Source organism: Pelodiscus sinensis, chromosome 1 (genome assembly GCF_049634645.1).
Source record: "Pelodiscus sinensis isolate JC-2024 chromosome 1, ASM4963464v1, whole genome shotgun sequence".
Lineage (NCBI taxonomy): Eukaryota > Metazoa > Chordata > Testudines > Trionychidae > Pelodiscus > Pelodiscus sinensis.
Genome location: NC_134711.1, coordinates 230513730 through 230536031, shown reverse-complemented (window position 1 = coordinate 230536031; position 22302 = coordinate 230513730). Strand labels below are relative to the sequence as shown.

The 22302-nt window shown below is 40.7% G+C and overlaps 1 protein-coding gene across 2 annotated transcripts in view; it reads right to left on the bottom strand.

The window, feature by feature from the left end:
• Positions 1-22302, bottom strand: part of NPAS2 (neuronal PAS domain protein 2) — a 165121-nt gene that overhangs the window by 87431 nt on the left and 55388 nt on the right. For both annotated transcript variants that reach the window (XM_075917107.1, XM_075917108.1), the window contains exon 2: positions 5498-5551. In XM_075917107.1, coding sequence (XP_075773222.1) covers positions 5498-5551 — 54 coding nt within the window. The remainder of the gene's footprint in view (positions 1-5497; positions 5552-22302) is intronic.

The following is a 22302-nucleotide window of genomic DNA, read 5'->3' as shown; positions in this document are numbered from 1 at the left end:
CCCCAGCCGAGCTGCTGGAACAGTTGCTGCCTGCCATGCGGCTCTGGCTCTGGCTGGGGCTGCCAAAGCAGTTGACCACATGGCCTGCAGCTCCCGCCCTGGGGAAGGGCTGAAGATAGGGCCAGGGCCACGAGGTGACTGCCCTGCTGCTCCTGCGGTAGGAAGCAGCCACTTGCCCTGTGGCCTCACCCTGAGCAGCTACTGCATGACCCTGCTGAGGAGGTGGGCGGGCCTCAAAATTCTTGATGCGCACCCTAGAGGGAATACTGGACTCCGGGTATGTCTACACATCAGAGTTATTTCAGGATACCAGAGGTATCCCAAAATAGCTACCCCATATCTTTTGAACATATTTGCTATTCCGAAATATAGTGACTGTGCTATTTCGCCGTCCCTGTAAACCTCATTGTATGAGGAGTAAGGGATGGCTCAAAATAGCACTTTATTTCAAAATTTGGTGCTGTGTAGACAGCGCAAAATTTCAAAATAGCCTATTTTGAAATAGACTCGAAATAAGCTACACAATGTGTGTAGTGCAAATTGAATATCTTATTTTGAGTTTATGTTGCTGTGTAGATGCACCCTATATGTCCCATTGAGTAAGTCACTTAATTTCACTGTGCGTCACTTCTCTATCTGTAAAATGGGGATAATACTACTCCCCTTGTAGGACTTGTCTATTTAAATTGTAAATTCTTCAGGGTAGGGCAGGGGTGTTGGAAAATTTTTATAGTGAGGAGGTTGAGAGCCACTGAACCAAATTGTAAACATGGTATATAGTGTAAGCTACTTCAAGCCAGGTGGTGCAGAACCACCATCTAAACTCCTAAATCCAGTATCAATGGGGCAGGAACTGTTTCTTTTGTGACTGTACTGTAGAACAATGGGGCCGATTTAATCAGGGTCTTTCAGACACTACCTTGAAGCTTTTCCTGCTGTTCCTAGTAATCTTTTCAAAAGCTATATTTTTATTTTAATTCATACTAGGCCTCCCAATATGAACATTTTTATGTATGTTAATGGGGAGAGTTTTTCAGGAAGGTGTCACCTGGGTTTATATGACAAGGCAAAAAATGAACTGTAAAATATGCCAGAACTTCTGCTTACTCCACTGAAAGGGTCCAGGCAAATAAGAACACCAGAGGCGAAGGCTGACTTGGTTAAATGTTAAAAGCTACAAATCTGATAAAAAACAGACAGGATTTAATAATGACCAGGCCAACAGCTACTCAAAGTCATACCAGCAACTATCCAGTAATTCCACTGTTATTAATGAAGAAATCTGGACGTATACCTGGGTAAATGAGAATAAAATTTGACCCAACTTTTACATTCCTCCAAGGACCAGTATCACAATAAATATTTTCAGGAGCAATATTACAGTGGAGGCTTCCATATGTTACTAGTGATGAGGGGTGAGGAAGAAGAGGATTTTTGTTTATCTTGCTCTCAAGCCTGAATATTCTTTGAAAGGCACTAGAAAGAAGCCAATCCTTTGGTTATTTATTTTTCAGCTTTGAACACAAAAGGTTGAGTGGGTGCTGTCTGACTGATTTCAGCCTACTTCAGTTACAAGTGCAGAAGACTGTCGGGACAAAATTTGCATCTCTCTTCATTGTATTTCTGAACAATTCAAGAAAATGTATAGAAAATCAACATTTTATGGTCATGTAATTTAACCTATGATAGCTTGAAGGCCCCCATTTCCCCAAAAACTGAAACAACCCTCCAACCATATTTAGAGTATGTGTTGCTTGCCCAGAAAGAAAGAGATATTTTGAGAGAAATCAGAAAGTACCTATTTTTAAACACTTGTCATTTTATTTACAAAGGGAATTTGAAAACTTCTGTAGTGGAAATAACTCTACCAAAATCCAAATCAATTAACATAATTGACTCTTTAAAGGAACAAACCAGAAAATTTTATTAAGTTGCTAATCTATCTTTTTGCCAGTGCAGGGTTCTATATTTCCTAGTGTTTTGTTCAGTCAAGTTTTAAATGCCTTAAACAATACAGGTTCCATCACTTCCCTTAAAAGCTTTTTCTATAGTCTAGTGAATTTCACTATTAAGGCTCTCTGCTGAAGCTGTCCTTAATTTCATACTAATAATTCTGGTTATGTATCTCCTGGTTATCTTAAAAGGACATTGGCATATGCCAATGGGAAAAAAGATACACCCTCTGAATGGAATTTTGATTTTGAGTGAATAATAGCAAAGACTTGACCCTATGCATCACCAAAAATGCCCCTTACAAAAAAAGGCGTTAAAATGACTGAAATGGTAAAGACGGCTATGTCTACACGGCTGGCTTTTGTGGGCAGAGAGTATACAAATGAAGCGCTGATTAGCATTTTGTTGTGCTTCATTTGCATAATATATTCCTTCCGGATAAAGATCTTCTGCAAAAAGGTTTTTTTGCGCAAAAAGGTAACATCCACACTGCTTGATTTTGCGCAAAACCCCTTGTGCAAAAAAATGGCTTGAATAGATTATGCAAATGAAGTGTGACAAAATGCTAATCAGCACTTCATTTGCATACTCTCTGCTGGCAAAAGCCAGCAGTGTAGACAAAGCCGACAATTACCACTATTTAAGATATGTGTTATCCTCTGTTCTTGTGTTTGTTGCTCACTCGTCCTCCTTTTGAATGGCTGCCTGGCATGAATCATAAAAGTAATTTGGATCTCAGTCTGCACTAGTAGTGACAGTTAAATCTGTAACTCTTCCCTCTATTCTCCCCTTTGCTTCTTTCCCCACTCCAGGCAAGACAATCCCTCATTCCAGCAATGCCTGACAAGTATTACATTTTCAGTTGTGCTATACCATCTCCAAAGACATCTTTTCATGCTCAAATGTGGCATGAGGCATCCACACTCTTCATCTTCCTCCTCTGTTCACAGATTTCTCCATTATTTAGAGATGGTTTGGTGCATTTTTACAGAGTGCCTCTTTGTAATGTGCATTAATAATACTATGTTTAGCAACTCTCATACATTAAGCCCCTTGTGAAGAGTGTTGGCACAATGGCTTTGAGAAAACTTTTGACAGGCCCTTTGCCTCAGAAGACATCCCTTGAGTCCTAAGCGGTAGCAGCATTTAGGTCAGTCAGCACATTGCTTCTGGTATCAAGCAGTGGGCTTCTGTATCTTGAGTGTGCATGAATTAGAAAAGAAGTTAAGGAGAACAGTTGAGCAAGACTGCCGCACGTTCTGACCTATATTAGTGAAAAAAGGCCACAGGAGGGAAGAACCAGGAAAAGAATCTAAAGAGATGAGCCTGAACCAACTAGTTGTGCCTGGACTGGAAATACTTTCATTAGAAAGAACAAAAAAAAAAAAAAAATTACATGTGACCTACGGCTTCCTCTACACCAGTTACACTGCTGGTTGCAATACTTATCACTCACACATCCAAAAAATACCTGCTAGCAAACAGCGATAGAGAAGCAGCCGTGTTAGTCTGGTCTAGCTGAAACAAAAGACAGAGCTATGTAGCTCTTTAAAGACTAACAAGATGGTTTATTAGGTGATGAGCTTTCGTGGGCCAGACCCACTTCCTCAGATCAATATGTGGAAGAAAATTGGCACAACCATATATGCCAAAGTGATACAATCAAAAAAATGAACACATGTGAAATTGACAAATCAAATTTTAGAACAGAGTGGGAGTGAGGGGGGAAGGTTAGTGTCTGTGAGGTAATGACATAGGGGTGATAATAGGGGAAGTTTCTGTGAGGTGATGACATTAGGGGTGATAATTGGGAAGCTATTATCACCCCTATGTCATTACCTCACAGACACTAACCTTCCCCCCTCATCCCCACTCTGTTCTAAAATTTGATTTGTCAGTTTCACATGTGTTCATTTTTTTATTGTATCACTTTGGTATATATGGTTGTGCCAATTTTCTTCCACATATTGATCTGAGGAAGTGGGTCTGGCCCACGAAAGCTCATCACCTAATAAACCATCTTGTTAGTCTTTAAAGAGCTACATAGTTCTGTCTTTTGCTAGCAAACAGATTCTGTGATACTCCTGGTTCCAGCCAATTATTATGGAGTTTTACCATAACAAATTATTTTCTACCTCAAAAAGCAACCCCTACAAAATGTTAATAGCAATTTCCTGTGTATGTATTAACTGTGACATTATCACTGTAGTTAACAGTGTGTCAACCCCCTAAAAACCAATCAATTAGCCAAAAATTCAGCATCTGGTGTATTGCTCCAGTTAGGAACAGTAATTGGCGATGCAACCAGAAGTTTATTTGAAGCAATATAGTTTATTTACAAAAAAATTACAAAGACCTGTTTCCCCAAAAACAGCAGGACTCAAACAACAAGATGGTGTCTTTCCTCACAGTAGCAGGCACCTTTTCTAATCAGACTTGGCTCAAAAGCTGTCTCTCAAGCTTTTTTCCCCTTTCCCTAAACTTTCTTAAGTTTTCTTAAGATCACATTCCCAGTGCTTGTTCACATTTGCGTATTTTATTTTGATATTTCAAAATAGCTCATTTCAAAATTTGGCACTGTCTACACAGCACTTATTTCAAAATAAATTGCTATTCTGAAGCATTCCTTACATCTCAAGGAATGAGGTTTACAGGGACATCAGAACAATGAGCCCATTTTGAAATAATGGGTGTACTCAAAAGATGCAGAATAGCTATTTTGGGATACCTCCAGTATCTTGAAATAGTGCCATAGTGTAGACTTAGCCATAGTGTCCTTGGCTTTTTCTGCCCTTGCTCACTAGTGTTTTCTTCTGTTTTCAAGAAGAGACACACACAGCTCCATCAATCAGAGCTCTAACCCCTGCATTTGCTGTATCAGTACCAGTAAACTCCTCACACGCCATAGCATAGCTTCTTCTCACTCTTGCAAAATGGATCGGTATTTTTAGTGGTGGCTTCTATTAATCTGTCTTTTACTAAAAATGGGGCATTTAACTCTCCTATCATCTAGCCAAAGTAATATTTGTAATGCTGTTTTTTCTTCTTGATGTTTAGGTGGTTTGGAATATTACATGTTTTTGTTTTTTCCAATTATCACTATCAGATAAATACCCATGTATAAACTAGGTAACATAATAAGAAAACCTCAATATTTTCAGTGAGGTTGTTTTTCTTTTACAAAGTGTTTGTCATAAGATTATATGGTAAAATGGATATTTTACATACATGATGGACCAGAAAATTATATGATGGCAGAGATAAGTATTCTACAGGTTCATTAATTAACACTACATAGTAATATGAAAAACAATTCTGGTATTTGACTTACTGATATTTTTCAGAAGATACACCGTTGACATGCTTTTATTCTTAAAAGATGGCTGATAATTGTGCTTTGTGATTCAACAGTTTTTCAAGTTGTACTTGGCTTTATTTTTCTCTCCCTTTTCATTAATTAGGATGGAAAAACAGCTTCTGCAGCAACATAAAACCTTAGGTTCACAACAAAATGAACAATATAATAAGAGAAAAAAATGCTCACCTCTTTGCCCTGTCTTTCTCATTTTCATCCATGAGATTGTCTAAACAGATTTTTCTGTTGAAAGAGTACAGAGTTATTATAACTTGTCATGTTCAGGTTAATCTCAAAGTCACTTCTGTTTTACTGTAATAAGAGACTGACAGTACCCAAGCCAAATAAATGTATCAGCAGGGTTTTAAACTCAGTCCTTAATTTTAAGAAGCATCTACTGTAGATATTATGATTCATTATTAATGATTTGTACTGCAATAGCAACCAAGGGCTCCAATAAGGGATTAAGGCCCCACTGTGGCAGGCAAAGTAAAAACATATAATAAAAAGGTAGCCGCCTCTTCGGAAAAGTGTATAGTCTAATCTGTCTATCCTGGACAATGTTTCCAAGCTACTAGGCTAGACCAGTGGGTTTTCATTTCATTTGCAGACCCTAAAACATTTGGAATGAAGGTGTGGATCCCTTTGGAATCAAACATAACCTGCAGAGCTCCAGGAGTCTGAGGACCACAGATTGAAAACCATTGCTCTATGGTAATTACAACTTTTTGCGAACCCCTTAGACATGATCTGTGAACTCCCCCGGGGGTCATGGACCATAGGTTGAAAGTCTCTAGGCTAGATGAACCCCGAGATGCAGGGATGTAAACATGGAACCCCGATGCACACTCAAGGCTCCCTGTGTCCCCGAAGAGGATTCAACACTAGAGGAAAAAGCAGGTGTTGTTTCTGTTACTGCACTCCTGGGCAGTTCCTCCACTTAGGAGAAGTTTAAAGTTCATCTAAGGACTTGGCAGGAACCCCAAATGACAAAGGTAACTCAATGATGAATAGTGGACCCTGTTCCACAAAGCTCTGAAGAATGTTAAGTCCTATTGACAGAAGCTCTCTTAGGCTACATCTACACTATACAGTTATTTTGGAACAAGTTATTCTGAAATAGTTTATTTCAAAATAGCATATCAACACTTTAGGGAAGCCTCAAAATGAGTCCGACGCAGGCTTCCCAATGTAGACATGCTCTCTCGATTTAGAGCCCCAGGAGGCCCTGGGGAGGAATAACTTAAAATGGCCCTGGCGAAGGGCTATTTCGAAATAGCAGAAGTGGAACGTCTACACGCACATTATTTTGAAATAGCTATTTTGGAATAGTCATTATTCTTTGTAGAATGAGGTTTACAGCCATCCATTATTTTGAAATTATTTAAAAATAACAAAATTGCTGTGTAGACGCTCACATAGTTATTTCGGAATAATGATCATTATTCCAAAATAACTTTGCTGTGTAGACATACCCTTACTGACACAGGATTGTCCATAGCAGTGCTTAGGTCAGTGGCTTTTTCACACCACTGAACAACATAACATATATCAACATAAGTGGTAACTTGTATGTAGCCTGATACATTCATTCTCTGTTTATTGCTTGCCCCTCTTTTGCCAAGTGTTCTTTTGAAGATGGGGGACTTAAAATATTAAGGGAGGAGAATAAAGACTCATTTATCATTATCTGTGCTCACTCAAGGCATGTACTCACACTTGTATCAAAGCACAATCTCCTGCTGCACCGTTACATGCCACACAAGGGTTTTCAGATCAACAGCATAATGTTTCAACCTTTAAACTTCCTATGCTATGATTTGCAAAGTGGCGTTCTGTATCAATATTCCTTTTATTAAATGATTCCACAAAATATAGGAAGCATGATACATCAAAAGTTTACAAAGCAGGGCCACGTTAATTAATATGCATGATTTCAACATACAACTTTTGCACAGGAATTGTATTGTCTCAAGAATAGTTGTTTAAAAGCAATAATGAAAACTGATAAATGGGAAGAAGTACAGATAATTCTGTCAGTAGGTAACAGACAGTCATCCGCTATTGGCTCATGAGACCCTTCTTACTAAGAAATATGAGATATCTTTGCCAATTATACTGTTCATTTTTAGTAACAATACAAATGCAGCAAGGGGTTAAAAGCTGCTGTGCATTGGTCCGAGGATAAAGCTACTATAGGTGAGAAGCTTAATGAAATTTTAATTGGGCAGCAGAGTAACATAAAATAGGAACTACAGGAGGTATGTGTTGGATTTTATTGGTGATTGAGGTGTTCTATAATCCAGAATATAGACAAATAATACTAAGTAGTGCTCATAAAACTTTTGTACATTAGCTATTCAGGCTTCATAATACCCTCACAAGGCAGGTCAGTTCATCCATATTTCATAATGGGTACATTCATACTGCCAGTTGAATATTATTTATCAAATAATTTATTTGACAAAATTCATTACCATTTAAAAATTAATCAGGAAACATTTTTAAAAATTATTCACTGAGTCACAGATCAACTGAACTGGCAAACATTTATATTTCACAAATATACTGACATTTTCAAACAAATAATTCAATTGTTTTTAAAATGATTTGCCCATTGGTAGAAAGTGAGGCAAAGTAGTAAACTGAAATGCCCAAGAACACAGAAGCAAGGATTAGAACCCCGAAGTTCCTTGCCTTAAATCACTAGGCCTTTGCTCACATCACTAGGTTAGGCCTCTCCAGGGTCTTGAACACACACTCTGATTTTGAGTTCTGCAGTAATTGTTACCATTTTGTTCTCTTTTATTAACAAAGAGAAAAAGAATTACTGGACATCTACAGAATACATAGCATTATACAGGGAGGGGAAGCATATGCCCATACTCCTTGGCAATAGGCCAAATTCCTCTGTTCTGCCCAGGATTTGGCTTTCTCCTTGATTGATGTCAAATGCAGGACCTGCTGCAATGCTGCCAGTATCAGACATTATCTAGTTGTCACTTTGACTCCACATCCATTTGTTGACACAATCAAATCTCCAGAGAAACGTAAGTGTTGCTAACAATGTTTGTGAGTGATTACTTGACATATTCAATCAGAACTGTGTTGAATAAAATAGATATCGCAGAACAAATTATATTTTTTGGTAAATCGTTGTGTCACCCCTCTAAGGAGTTATAGAACATATCTGGGCCTCACAGGCCAGCTTCATGTTGGAGGAGAAATCCGTGAAATGAAGTATGGGCTGGATATATTCTTGGTGCAACTTGTTTATTTTATACTATATCAAATAGTCTTTGAACAGAGGCAAGTCACAAACAACTCAAAGGGAGCACCCTCTTTCAGAACTCTCATCCCACACACCAATGACTAGGTCCCACAGAGCAACTCTGCACTAAAATTTCTCAATGTTAAAATGATTGAGCCAGAAAGCAAATTCCCATCACAAAACTAACAACAACCAGAGTTTCTTCAAAGGCTGAACAGTGGTGCTTACACAGTAAGAACTTGCAACCCTATGAATAACAGGCCCATCTGTTTACTCCTGCCACAAGAGTAGTTAGGAATGCCAATCATGTTTGTGCCTTTCCTAATATCATCATTATCATTAGTGATGAGCAAATATACAAAGAAAATACATTTTACTAAAAGATGGTAATCAGCTAGAATCAGCTAAGAGGACCATCAGTTGTTTCTCACTGAAGTGATCCACCAATCAATCAATCAATCAACATTTGAAATTGATAGTTCACAATGAGAATGTACTTGAAGAGAAAGAAAGAAACCCTCAGCTCACTTCATATATCCATTAGGACAGATCTTCTTCCACAAAGCTGCCTGACTAGTGTGCTGTGGATTCCCCCGGCATGGGGGAATCTGAGGGAGCACAGAGCCAGTGAAATTATTTATCTCTAAGACATCATCCTACATAGCTTCCATTGGACAAAGAAAGTCAGGGACATGTCCAGGGAAGGCATCTGAGTGCAGTGCATTGAATGAACTCCAGCAATGCCCAGATGGCATAATGGCCCCTTGGGTGCCTCAGTTTTTAGATGTCCAACTTGAGATAATTTGGGCCTAATTTTCAGGGATGAGTGTAAGAATTTGGGTAATCTGTCAATTTACAGTTTATTAATTCTTAGATTATGAACTCTCCATATATATCCTCAAGCTCCGTTTTGAACTTTGTCTTCACCATGGTCTTTTTACTGGTTTGTCTGCGGAAAATTTCTTAGCAACCAACTCATCTGGTAGGCTGATCTGGGAATCACTAAATAGAGCAGCGGTTCCCAACCTTTTCCAGAGGGGGACCCATTTTGACAATTCAGGTGACCCAAAGCAATTCAAAAATGGGGGGAGGAGGAAGGGCAGAGCACCTGGGGAGACACTTGGCGACCCTTTTGAAATGTAATGGTGACCCATATTTGGGTCCTAACCCATAGGTTGGGAAACCCAGAGATAGAGGGACTGAAAGGTTACAAGAGGCAGGAGCTCATGTATTTGGTGCCTTCCGCCACTTTCACCAGCTCAAGAAGCTGTTATGGGAGACTGATGAGGTGGGGGAACTGAGACAGTCCCCTAGCAGAAAAGTGATCTGGAATGAGGGGCGCTATCATGTGTTTTAACTCTTAAGTAAAGAGCCCCGTGTTTAGAATTCTGAGCAAAGTCTGTCGCTCTGTGTTATGTGCCAGACCTATCATATACCCTTGAAGGGTGCATGTGACCCCAGAGCACCACGAGGCTGTAGTTTGGGAGAAGGTAAGTTTCAGCAATGGGGCAAACTGAGGAGTCAGGAGCTAGGCAGTTGGACCATGAGGCCTAAGTTCTCAGGAATGGGCATGGGATGGAAGATCTGCACTGCGAGTGTGGGCCTAAGGACCCCAAACTAAAGGCAGTGCATTGAGTCTGTTCAAATTCTGGAAGCTTAAAGCATGTTGGCAGTTCAGTAATCAGATCCCCTCACAGCAGCCTGATCTGTGCACGAGCAGGAGTGTTTTACTAGATCTGTGACAGGGAATCATCGTTTTTTCTGCTCAGCAGCTCCAACTCAGAGCTGGGAGAGCTCAACAATTGTACAAATAAAGTTCAACACATCTCAAGTCAATAGCCACTTCTGAAAATGTTGGCCAAGGCCCTTGTGGAAGTTCCACATTCCTGAGGGATTTGTTTAAAAGAGTAAAATGCTGAAGCTTGGTAATGAAAGTTAAAGGATAAAAGCAGTCTTTGCGCCACACGTCTGGGTGACTGGATATAGCCACTCGATATGCCTTGTTCCAAGGGAGCCTTGCCAAGACAGGGCAAGGTTCAGAATGGCCTGATTCACTGTGCTCTTTTCAGCAGGTGCCAACTGCTTGCTGGATATGCACATGCCCATTGGCTTGGGAATTACCCTTTTCTTGGCTATCTACACTGTCTCAGAGCTATCTGCTTGTCAGCCAAGCATGTCTACTAGAATCTATTCTTGTTCTATGTAGGGGCTATGACTGGCCAAAAGATCCATCATCCTTGACGTCTCTGGATGGTAAACAGGGTTTTTTACGTGTTCGCTCAAAGTAAGAGGCAAGGCAAAAAATAATACATTTTATTATCAATTTTTACTGACAACAGCTGAAACTGATAATTGGCATTTTTACTCAACTATTCAAATCATGTTCTTTATAGTTCTATGTGGGTGCTGCATTTATTGGGGAAATAGTGGTAGTCTGGAAACAAAAGAGCATCTAAAACCATCAGCTCTGTATCTTCTGATCAGTTATCAGACAGGGAAAGACAGAATGAGCACTTCTATCACCTCACATTCATTCATATACAATGGTAGCTGCTCGGTAAAGACAAAATTTAGGCACAAAACCAGCTTGCTCCAGGGATTCTCTTGAATAAAGGTGGTATGTGTTTATTTTGGTACATTCTCTTCCAAGTAGAAACTGAGCTCAAAATATAGCACTCATCTGGCCTTCATCACCTTGTGATGCACATGAAACATGGTTTTAGCAAGTTTGCTATACAGGGGATCCCCGCACTTACGAACTAATTGGTTCTTGAAAAACTGTCGTAAGTCAAGCCGTCGTAAGTCAAACCCTTATTTCCCATAGGCGCAATGATATAAATGGTGGTTCTGTTCCTGGAAACCCATTTCACACCCTAAAAATATCAAAATTGATTATGGAAATGGAGGAAAGCTAAACTAAATAGTTCAAATAATGCACTAAAATAACTAAAAAGTGAAGATCGATGTAGCGGAGACACACGCAGTTCAAGCAGCAGCTGCAGACTGGCTATTCTGACTTGTGAGTTTCCTGTTTTGGGATGACGCATGGAGTCTGCTTCGTACGCCATTGTAAATGTGAACTATGGATGTAAATTGGGGGGTTTTAGGAGCTATCTTGCATGAAAAATGTGAACTATGGTTGTAAATGCGGGGGGTTGTAAGTCGGGCTGTTGTAAGTCGGGGGTTGCCTGTATCAGCTAACCTTGATATCCCTCCCACCAGTGTTCCCTCTAAGCTGTGCAGCAGCACTGCTTCACAGGTGATTAATCAGCCTCACCCAGTCAGTCAGCTCCATGCTTGGAGCCCTGAGCTTCTGACTGGATGAGGCTGATTAATTACCTGTGAAGCTGTGCTGCCACGCATGATCTAAGTTATGCTAGTTTAATAAAGTAAATTATATCATGTAAGTTGACATAACTTACATAGAATTCAAGTGGCACCTACACCATGCTATGTCAACAGGAGTTCTCTTGCCAACATAGCTTCCACTTCTTGTTGAGGTGGATTAATTAAGTTGACGAGAGAATACTCTTTCATTGACTTATCACATCTTCACCAAGCCCACTAAATCAATGCAGCTACATTGATCACAGTGGCACCAATTTAGTTATGTAGTGACATGCCCTAAGATCATACATTATGAGGTTTGGCAATGACAATAAAGAAAAGTTATCAGTCGTAGGTTTCACACTAGCCTGTAACACAGCCAGCTAATCTGGCTCCACAGATGTCAGCCTGAAATATAAAGGAGCTTTTCAATCTCATTAAGCTAACTTGAGAAAACACATCTTGCCAATCAAGACAAGCAGAGAGGTGCAATGGTTCACTGGAGCTTCCAGGTTGTGCTGGGGAACAGTTGTTTGGAACACCCTGTAAAATAGTGGAACACAGTCTCCCCATGTGACTTGCCAACCCTGGTAGCTGGCAAACTAAAGCTATTGCCTGTCTATTGGCTGTCCCATCCTCTTTCCAGCATCTAGTTCCCAAAGAATCTTGGTAAGTGTAGCCACTGCCAACTCCTGCATACAGGGACAATTACGCCCATCAGTCAGGACAATGCTGTAGGGTAGTATCTCCCTCTTCTGCAAAACTGTTTGTCCATGTTACAGAAAGTCACTATGTTGTTTATGGTGTACACTCACACCCTAAATTAGATATCCTGCCTACCACTATTGTACCTGGAAAACAAATACTGTATCTAGTCAAGATGTGGATAAGAGATAACACAGAGGGAAGAGATATCCCTGATTAATTATTTTTGCCTCTGAGTCGTGGGCAGGCCCTTAACAACAGCTGCTCTTTTTCTGGATTTCAAGGGGGAATTTTCAAGGGGGATGGAGGAATGGAAGCGGGTAATGACAATATAGACAATAAATTAAGAACATAAAAAGGGCTGTCTTAAATCAGATCAAAGGTCCATCTAGCCCAGTATTCGGTCTTCTGACAGTGGCAAATGCCTGGTGCCCCAAAGGGAATGAACCGAACAGGCCACCATCAAGTGATCCACCCCTAGTGCTCATTCTCAGCTTTTAGCAAACAGAGGCTAGGGACACGATCCCTGCCCATCCTGGCTAATAATCATTGATGGACCTTTCTCCATGAATTTATCTAGTTCTTTCTTGAACCCCGTTAAAGTCTTGGTCTTCACAAAGAGTTCCGTAAGTTGACTATGTGTTGTGTGAAGAAATATTTCCTTTTGTTTGTTTTAAACCTGCTGCCTATTAATTTCATTTGATAATCCCTAGTTCTTGTGTAAAGAAGTAAATAACACTTTATTTACTTTCTCTACAGCAGTCATGATTTTATAGACCTCTATCATAGCCCACCTTAGTTGTCTCTTTTCCAACCTGAAAAGTCTCCATCTTATTAATCTCTCCTCATATGGAAGCTGTTCTATACCCCTTTTTTTGTTGCCCTTTTCTGAACCTATTCCAATTCCTATATATCTTTTTTTAGATAAGGCAACCATATCTGCACACAGCATTCTAGATAAGGGCATGGAATGGGTTTACATAGAAGCAATATGATATTTTCTGTCATTTTAACTATTCCTTTCTTAATGATTCCCAACATTCTATTAACTTTTTTTTGATTGCCATAGCACATTGAGTGTATGTTTTCAGAGAACTATTCACAATGATTCTGAGATCTCTCTCTTGAGTGATAACAGCTAATTTGGATACCATCATTTTATATGTATAGCTGGGTTTACGTTTTTCCAATGTGCATTACTTTGCATTATCAACATTAAATTTTGTTGGCCATTTTGTTGCCCAGTCACCCAGTTTGAGATATCCTTTTGTAGCTCTTCACAGTCTGCTTGAGACTTAATAATCTTGAATAGTTTTGTATCATCTGCAAATTTTGCCACTTCACTTTCTACTCCTTTTTAGGGATCATTTATGAATATGTTAAATAGGAGTGGTCCCAGTACAGACCTCTGAGGGACACCACTGCTTACCTCTCTCCATTCTAAAAACTGACCATTTATGTCTACTTTTTGTTTCCTATCTTGTAACTAGTGTTCCATCTAACCTGCGCAGCAGCACAGCTTCACAGGTGATTAATCGGCCCCACCCAGTCAGAGGCTCAAGGCTCCATGCACAGATCTGACTGACTGGGCAGGGCCGATTAATCACCTGTGAACCTGTGCTGCTCTGCAGTTTAGAGGGAACCCTGCTTGTAACTAGTTATCAATCCATGGGTCAGCCCTCTAATCCCATGACATTTTTAAGTAATTATCTGTTAATTAGTACAGTAGATAATTTGCAGGAATCAGAGACAAAACTGCCAGGATGCTACAGTGGCACAGTGTTCAATCCTCCTGCTTGAAGAGGGATAACTCCTGTAATCTGCAGGAAGGTCAGACAATGTTCTCTTCCCTGAATGGCTGCTATACAGTAGGACTTCAAAGTGAATCTTACCAATACTTAGTGAGCTCCATTCTGACTTCAAGCTAGAAGCAATCCTCTTTTCTTCTGAGATGTGAGACCGCTCCAAAGCAAAGTACAACTTACTAATATGTATTTAACTACACTTCAAAGTCCTGCTGTTTAACCAGGAGCAAGCTTTACATATGAGGAGTAGGAGGCTAGATGACAGAGCTGCAAGACAGCAGTGCCCATGTTAAACACCTGATTTTAACTCTCCTTTTTTTTTGGATGATACACTTAGATACTTCTGCCATGCTGGGTGTTACAAACAGACTATTAGGCTGGATTTGTCTGAATACTAATAAGTAAGAATAAACAACCAGGTTCCAGAGCAAATCAAATTTGAATCAGGAATTCATCCTATTGCTATATCTTGGCCAAATTATAACCCTCTGAACTGTTATAAAACATGCTAAAGCTTCTAACTAAAAATAGAACACAAAAGGGAAAAGAAAGATTACAAATTGAGGGAAAAAAACTGAAAACACAGAGTTGTCTAATAGCACAATTGTTGGAAAATAACTAACAAATATAAGAAAATCCCTTTTCATTCTAATGTACATTTTGAGAAGGCCCTGTTATTGTGTGTGTGTGTGTGTGTGTGTGAGAGAGAGAGAGAGAGAGAGAGAGAAACTGCATACAGTTACCAGGTTGTCATGCAATGTAGCAATTGCTATGGGAATTACTGCATTTAAGTACAAAGGTAAAATTCAGAGGAATGGTAAATGTACTGCTTTAGAGTTATTTTCACCCAAGCATGTCTAGCTTAATCATCCTCCTTTTAATAGCTTTCTGAATTTTGTTTTTACTAGGAAAGAGAATATTTTGGGCTTTCAAATAGGACAAAACATGGTAAAAATAAAATCGTACTTTCTGGACTAGATGAAGACTAATGATTCTTGGCAGAAAATATTTCCTCTGTGGTCTACATTTTTTTAAAATATTTATGAATATTTATGAATGATCCTTACATAAAAAGGATTACATTTAAAACCAGATACAGAGAAAGAAGATTACAAAAAATCCAGAAGATACTAATCAATTTTTTAAAAATAATTATATATTTCTTTAAATGTATCTTTCTGGCTAGTTATTTAAATGATAATTGTTTTAATTGTATTATTACACCGTGTTTCATGCTTCAGTTTATAATGGCTCTTCAGATGTTTTCAGGGGTAAAGCAATACAAAAATGTCTGAAGAAAACAAATACAGGAATTAAAATTATAGTGTGAGACATATAGAATCCCTGACAAAGAGAAACTTGGTCTCTGTGCTATTTGGACTCTGAGGAACAGAGATTCATAAGCATAAGCAAGAGATCCCCATGCTTCTTGGCATGAGTCAGCGCTACAGGACATATAGAAATGATTATTATAGAAGCTTATATTACCTTTTTTAATCTAAGACTGTAACTCGATTGTGTGTTTCCTATTTTAACCGTGTAAATGACTCATTTATTTTCTTAATACATCTTTAGTTAGTATATCACAGGACTGGCTAAAAGCACTGTATTTGGTTTGATATCTGACTTCTAATGACCTGGGATAAGTGACTAGTCCTTTCGGACAGGGAAATACCTGAATATTATTGTTATTTTTTTTCTTTTAGTATAAAGTGACTAACACTGTCATGGCGTATGTAGACCCCATCTCTTGAGGTGCAGATACCCAGGGGTGTGGACGCCACCTATTCAGCTGCTGGATTGTCAACAACCTTTATCAGGCTATGTCTACACTACAGAGTTTTTTTTCGAAAAATCTGTTTTTCTGGAAAAACTTAACTTACATCCACACTGCAATTGCATTCTTTAGAAAGAAAATCGAAAGAGAAGAGGGGTTTTTCCAACATTGGTAAGCCTCTTTCTATGAGGAAGAAGCCTTTTTCCAAAAAAGCTCTTTCAGAAAAAGGCGTGTGTGGATGGGGAAGAGGGAGTTCTTTCGAGAGAAGAGGAAAGAGGAAAAAGCACAGGTGCCCTGGTGGCCACTCTGTCCATAGTAATCACAGCTTAAATGTGAGATAGCGTCCATTCAGTGGAAATGCTATCTTTTGAAAAAGCAGATTGCTTTTTTGATGCGCTTTTGTTGTGTAGATGCTCTCTTTTGGAAGAAGTTGTTTCAGGAGATCTCTTCGGGTATGTCTACACTACCACCCTAGTTCGAACTAGGGTGGTAATGTAGGCAACCGGAGTTGCAAATGAAGCCCGGGATTTGAATTTCCCGGGCTTCATTAGCATATTGCTGGGCGCCGCCATTTTTAAATGTCCGCTAGTGCGGACTCCGTGCCACACGGCTACATGCGGCACGGACTAGGTAGTTCGGATTAGGCTGCCTCTTCATTAATTCATTCATCCCGGGCTTCATTTGTAACTCCGATTGCCTACATTACCACCCTTGTTCGAACTAGGGTGGTAGTGTAGACATACCCTTCCAGAAAAGCTTCTTCCGAAAGAAATCTGCAGTCTAGACGTAGCCTCAGTCTTTACCACCAACCCTTAGTCCAAGGCAGTATAGTCTAAGGGCTAAAGTCAATAGCAAAAGGAGTCAATGGTAACAGTCCTCTGCTCAAGGTAGCACAGCCTAATGGCTAGACTCTATAACGATAGCTATAGGTTTAGGGCAACTCAGCCTAATGGCTATAGTCTCTGAGGATAGCTCTCGACACAGGACAACACAGCCTAATGGCTGCTAGAGTCTATGAGGGTAACCCTTGGTTCAGGGCAGCACAGCCTAATGGCCAAAGTCAATGATTTGGAGCTCACCCTACTCCACCAGCCCCACCCACTCTATCACTTACCCAGCAGGGAACCAAACTGCGACACGCCAAGCTCACTCAGGTGGGAGATACTCCAGCACCGTCCCTGAGTCACTTCCTACCACAGTTGGCATAGGGACATTTCACATGGGCTCTGGGTCCCCTGGTTCCTCAGCAACAACCTCTCCCTTGGGCTCTTCCGGCACTGGCAGCTCAAGGTGCTCTCCTGGGTCTCTGGATCCCGTTTGTCCAGGTTCCTGGATGGAATGTCTCTAGAGCATGCCCAGTCTGGGGGTCGGGTGGGGAGGGGACTTTTTTTTCCCACAGGGTTTTAACCCCTCCTGTCTGAGTGCAGGGTAAGCACACCCTGTCACAATCAAATAGTTCAGCTTGCCTAGGTGGCAAGACTGGAGGGGCCAACAGACTTGCCGTGCCCTTAGGCAAGGTGTGGGAGGCAGGCTCTGCACTCCCAGAAGGGACGGGCCCTTGGGCAGAAGAGTGCACCAAGAGTGCACCACAGCATGGTCCCTCAGCACCCAGAGCCGCCTGGAACATGCCACACAGCACTCCAGCAGCAATTTAAAGGGCCCAGAGGTCACTTCTGCAGTAGCGGTGGCTGGGAGCCCTGGGAACTTTAGAATAGCCAGGCCCCAGGACAAGTGCCCCCTTTACCCCCTACCTCTCAGCCTGTCAGTGGTCCTGGTCAAGATACACTAGAGTGCCCAAGGGGACTGTCTGTGACTCTGTGTTAAGATCACAGGATTTAGTGCTTCAGGAGTTTACACTTGTTATTGTGTTGGCAAAATCTAATGATAGAAATACCACCAGTTTGGGATCTCTGCTCTGCTTGTTGACAATCGGCCCAGAGGTTAAACTTAAAAAACAACAAATGGTCTGGTAGCACTTTATAGACTAATAAAATATGTAGATGGTATCATGAGCTTTCGTGGGCACAGCCCACTTCTTCAGATGCCCTGAAGTTGGCACTCCCAGTAGAAGGGAGGGGGAGAAGAAAAGGAGAAGAAGAAGAAATGAGACGAGTCAAGCCCTTCATAAAGTTTGTTGAGTCCTTTGAAGATTCTGATGGAAGGTTACTATGTGCATGATTTTTACTGTTATTAATTATTAATACTATTCAACCTTTGGTAAATGGACCAAATGTATCATGTGACTAAAATTTTGCCCAGATTCCTCCAATCACTATAGAAAATAGAAGATCTAACAAAATAACATTTATCAATGAAGGCTGCCACATGTACAGCTCAGACTGGTCTTTGGTGCGCTTGCCCCCTTCCACCAATGCTAACCAGCATCAGCCTTCTGTAGATGTACAAAAAAAGTAGGTCAGTTCAGTAATATTGTTCCCTGTGATGAACTGACAATGTGATTTTAATGGTCTCTTCAGAGTCACCTCGCATTCCAAGCTAACTATAGTGATGATGAATCTGGGCTGTGACAAGACATAACAACAATTTAGCACACTCTGCATACTTTGGGGAGAAAATGTCTAGTTGGGGAAAATTACAATGCTTAGCAGTTATATAGACAGGCATTTTCAAAGGAACACACTCACATGAACATCCTCTGCAGTAAATTAGTATTTGCATCCACAGTTTAGAAAAGGAAACTGAGGCACAGAGAAGTTAAAAGCTGTTTTCTAGCTCATTGTGCACACTTGGGCTATGTCTAAACTACGATCCTCTTCCGGAAGAGAAAGTGCAAATGGAGCACTCATTTGCATATGTTGTGCTCTCATTTGCATTTCCTCTTCCTTTCCCTTTTGCGCAAAAGGGAAAGTGCTGTGTAGACGGCGCCTTTTTGCGCAAAACCCCCCTTTTGCACAAGAGCCATTCTTCCTCAAAAAATGATGCAGGATCATGCCCTTATAACTCGATTGTACAGAGACATACTCTTTAAAATAGCAGTACCCACATTTTCCTCTCATGTGCTCCCTCACCAGTAGCAGACCATGTCCGAGCTGGAGCAGAACCAAGGTCACAGCTGTGGCCAGAGACTGGAGCCAGGTCAGAGATGGAGCAGACCTGGGTCAAAGCAGGGCTGGGTGGTGTTCCCTCTTTGCATCCTGGGGAGGGCGACTGGCTTGGGCTCTGGACATTCCTCTGCACCATGCTGTTGGGGTGTGACCCATAATTTGGGGACGACAGGTTTAAAAAACTCCAACTGTACCAAATGTATACTCACACAGCATATTAGAGCCCTGAAGTCTGGCAATAAGGTATACTGATTTGCACTTCAGTTCTGATATTCATAGCTTGTTACCAGGAACGCCCTAAGCATGTCAATTACATTGGATAAACTGCCAGGCCCTATTTTACTATTTTTGCTATCCTGCAGTGAATATAGAACACCATGCACTGATCTGCATATCCTGTTTTATACGTTCATATACATATTTTCATATATATAAAAAACACACTAGTAACTGCAATATCCAGGGCTCTGATCATACAAAGATTTATGAATAGAAAAAATATGCTTAACTTCATTCACTCCGAGTAGTCCTATAGGATTCAGATAAGCATGTGTATAAACTTTTGCAGGACTGGGGCTTAGGTGTTGAGACATCATACATAGATACTACTGTGACCGGTGATTAAATTAATTGACAGAAATCTGAAGAAACAGTGTAATAGTGAATAGCCTAAAAAAGCCTGTCTTGAAAATAGTCTTAACTGTAAGATTAAGATTATTCTGTAAGATTATTTTTGACTCATAACAACTCTCTTGAAGAGCTTCAAGTCATCTGCCGGTGATGAATCGTCTGGGGTGACTGTCTCATCAGGTGAGGAAGATGACCTATCAGTTGGTGAGGTGTCAGGTTGGTCAGGGTCAACCTCATCAATGATGCGTCCCTCTTCAGTATCTTAAGTCCTCCGTTGGAGGGGGAGGACTATGAGGGCGAGAGGCTGGCACCAGTCTATGGACAAGTGTTGAAGGTGCCATCGAATGGTTTCTCAGTGATGACCAGTGATGCTAGAGGGACCAATGTGGAGGATAGCGGGGATGATAAGACCAGTCTGGGAACCATGGAGGGTGGTGAGGATACTGTGGCATGTGCCCTAGCAGAAGAAGAGTGCTGAGATAAGAAAACGCTCCTGAAGTCATCATCAAAGCCACTGTGGTGAGAGAGCACTGGTGACCTGGGTGAATGGGGAGACACTCTTGATGATGGTGGTGATGGAGATGGGTGCTTTGCAGAGGTGTTGTGTGGTGATCTGGAGCGTGGCACCAAAGTTGTCACTGGCACTTCATGATCATGACTGCACAAGGAAGAATGGTGCTGAAACATGGCCTCCTCTGACAGTGCCATTAAGTGTGGTGCAGATGAAGGGGACATCAGTGCCAGTGGTCAGAGTGCTGTTTCTGGGCTTGGTGTGCACAGTAAGGGTCTAGCTACTTCGACTTTGCCTTTCTCAGTGCCAAAGTTTTGGTCGGCACCTGCGGTGTGAGCGGTGCTGCAGACTTGTCTGGTTCCTGAAATTCGGTTGTCTTTGGTGCTGTCGGAAGCAGCGCCAAGGTCTGTGCATGCCGAGGTTTTGGTTCTGGAGAGGCTGCAACTGGGGCCTATCCTATCTGAGTGATGTTTATCAGCAGGATTTGTTTGAACTATTTACATGAAAAAAAAACCCAGTCTTTTTTTTAAAGTAACTAATTAACTATCAAGCTAAACAATGAACAGGGAAATAATTTCCTGATTAACTCTAACTATTTTCTACCAACAGGCCAATGAGGAGAAGGATCAAGCTCCATCTGCAACCAGGGGCGGTAACGAAGGAACTGAGGGGAGTCAGGCCGTGCACGTGAATTGCTAAGGCGCAAAAGGCATGAGCCACCTGCTGCGCATGTGCCGCCCAACCAGATACTGCTAGAAAAACTCCAGTCTGCAACACCAGGATGATCCAACACCAACAGCAGAGCACACACGGTGACATCACTCAAAGAACAAAATATTTTGCTATCTGACGTGTGAAAATAAATACAAATATTAACTCCAACAATCCTCTGCCTCTGCATCAAAAGCATGATGACATTTCTGCTCTTACCCTGTGAAAGATTACAATTGTGATATACCCTTGCAGAGAGTCTGCAAAGAAGAAGCTTCTTGTGCCCTCATTACACCGCCAGAGGGGCCCATCAAATCTTACCCATACTGTGTTGTTCCATGTTAGATTTGTTTTTAATCTATACCAGCTCCCAGGGTTCTTATGCCTTCCTCTGAAGTGTATGGTGCTGGCCAGAGCCAAAGACAAGGGCCTGGACTAGATGGATCAAAACTCTGATTCAGTACAGTAAATCTTATGCTGTTTTCTTCACTGAAGTATGCTGTTAAATGTTCAAATTCTAACCCTGTGTACAGTGGAATTTATCACTGCTAAGGACTGAATAAAACAAACAAAAAAACTTTTGGTAACTACAGTGGGATAATGGAAAATTCACAAATGGAAAAGTCTGTTTGCACTCAAATATTTTTCAATTACTAATGCAAAGAAAGAGTAAAATATCAAAGGTCGAGCTTAACACAAATACAGACATCTCAATAAAGATAAATGAAACAATAAAGCATCTTTTATCTATCCATTAATCTCTGGAATCAGTTCAGAAAAGTAATTAAAAGCTTCCTCACAGAGAAGTGATATGCCTCTTTGTTCAATTAGCTCAACATATAAACTATCATAGGTCTGTGCTGACATGGTTATTAGTAATTGCATTAAGACATAATTTTTTGCAGTACTACCAAAAATGCAGTGATTTGAGAAAATAAAAACACTGGTCCTACACATGATAAGTAACTCCCTTCTTTTGATATGCTAGAACATGGATTTCCACTCTATGTATCTCACGAAGTGGTTTTTACCCACAAAAGTTTATGCCCAAATAAATCTGTTAGTCTTTGGGCCCTGGTCTACAGTAGGGAGTTATTTCAAAATAACTCCCCTTATTTTGAAATAATAAGTGGAGAATCCACACTACCAAGCCTGTTATTTCGAAATAACAGGCTGGTTATTTCGAAATCTG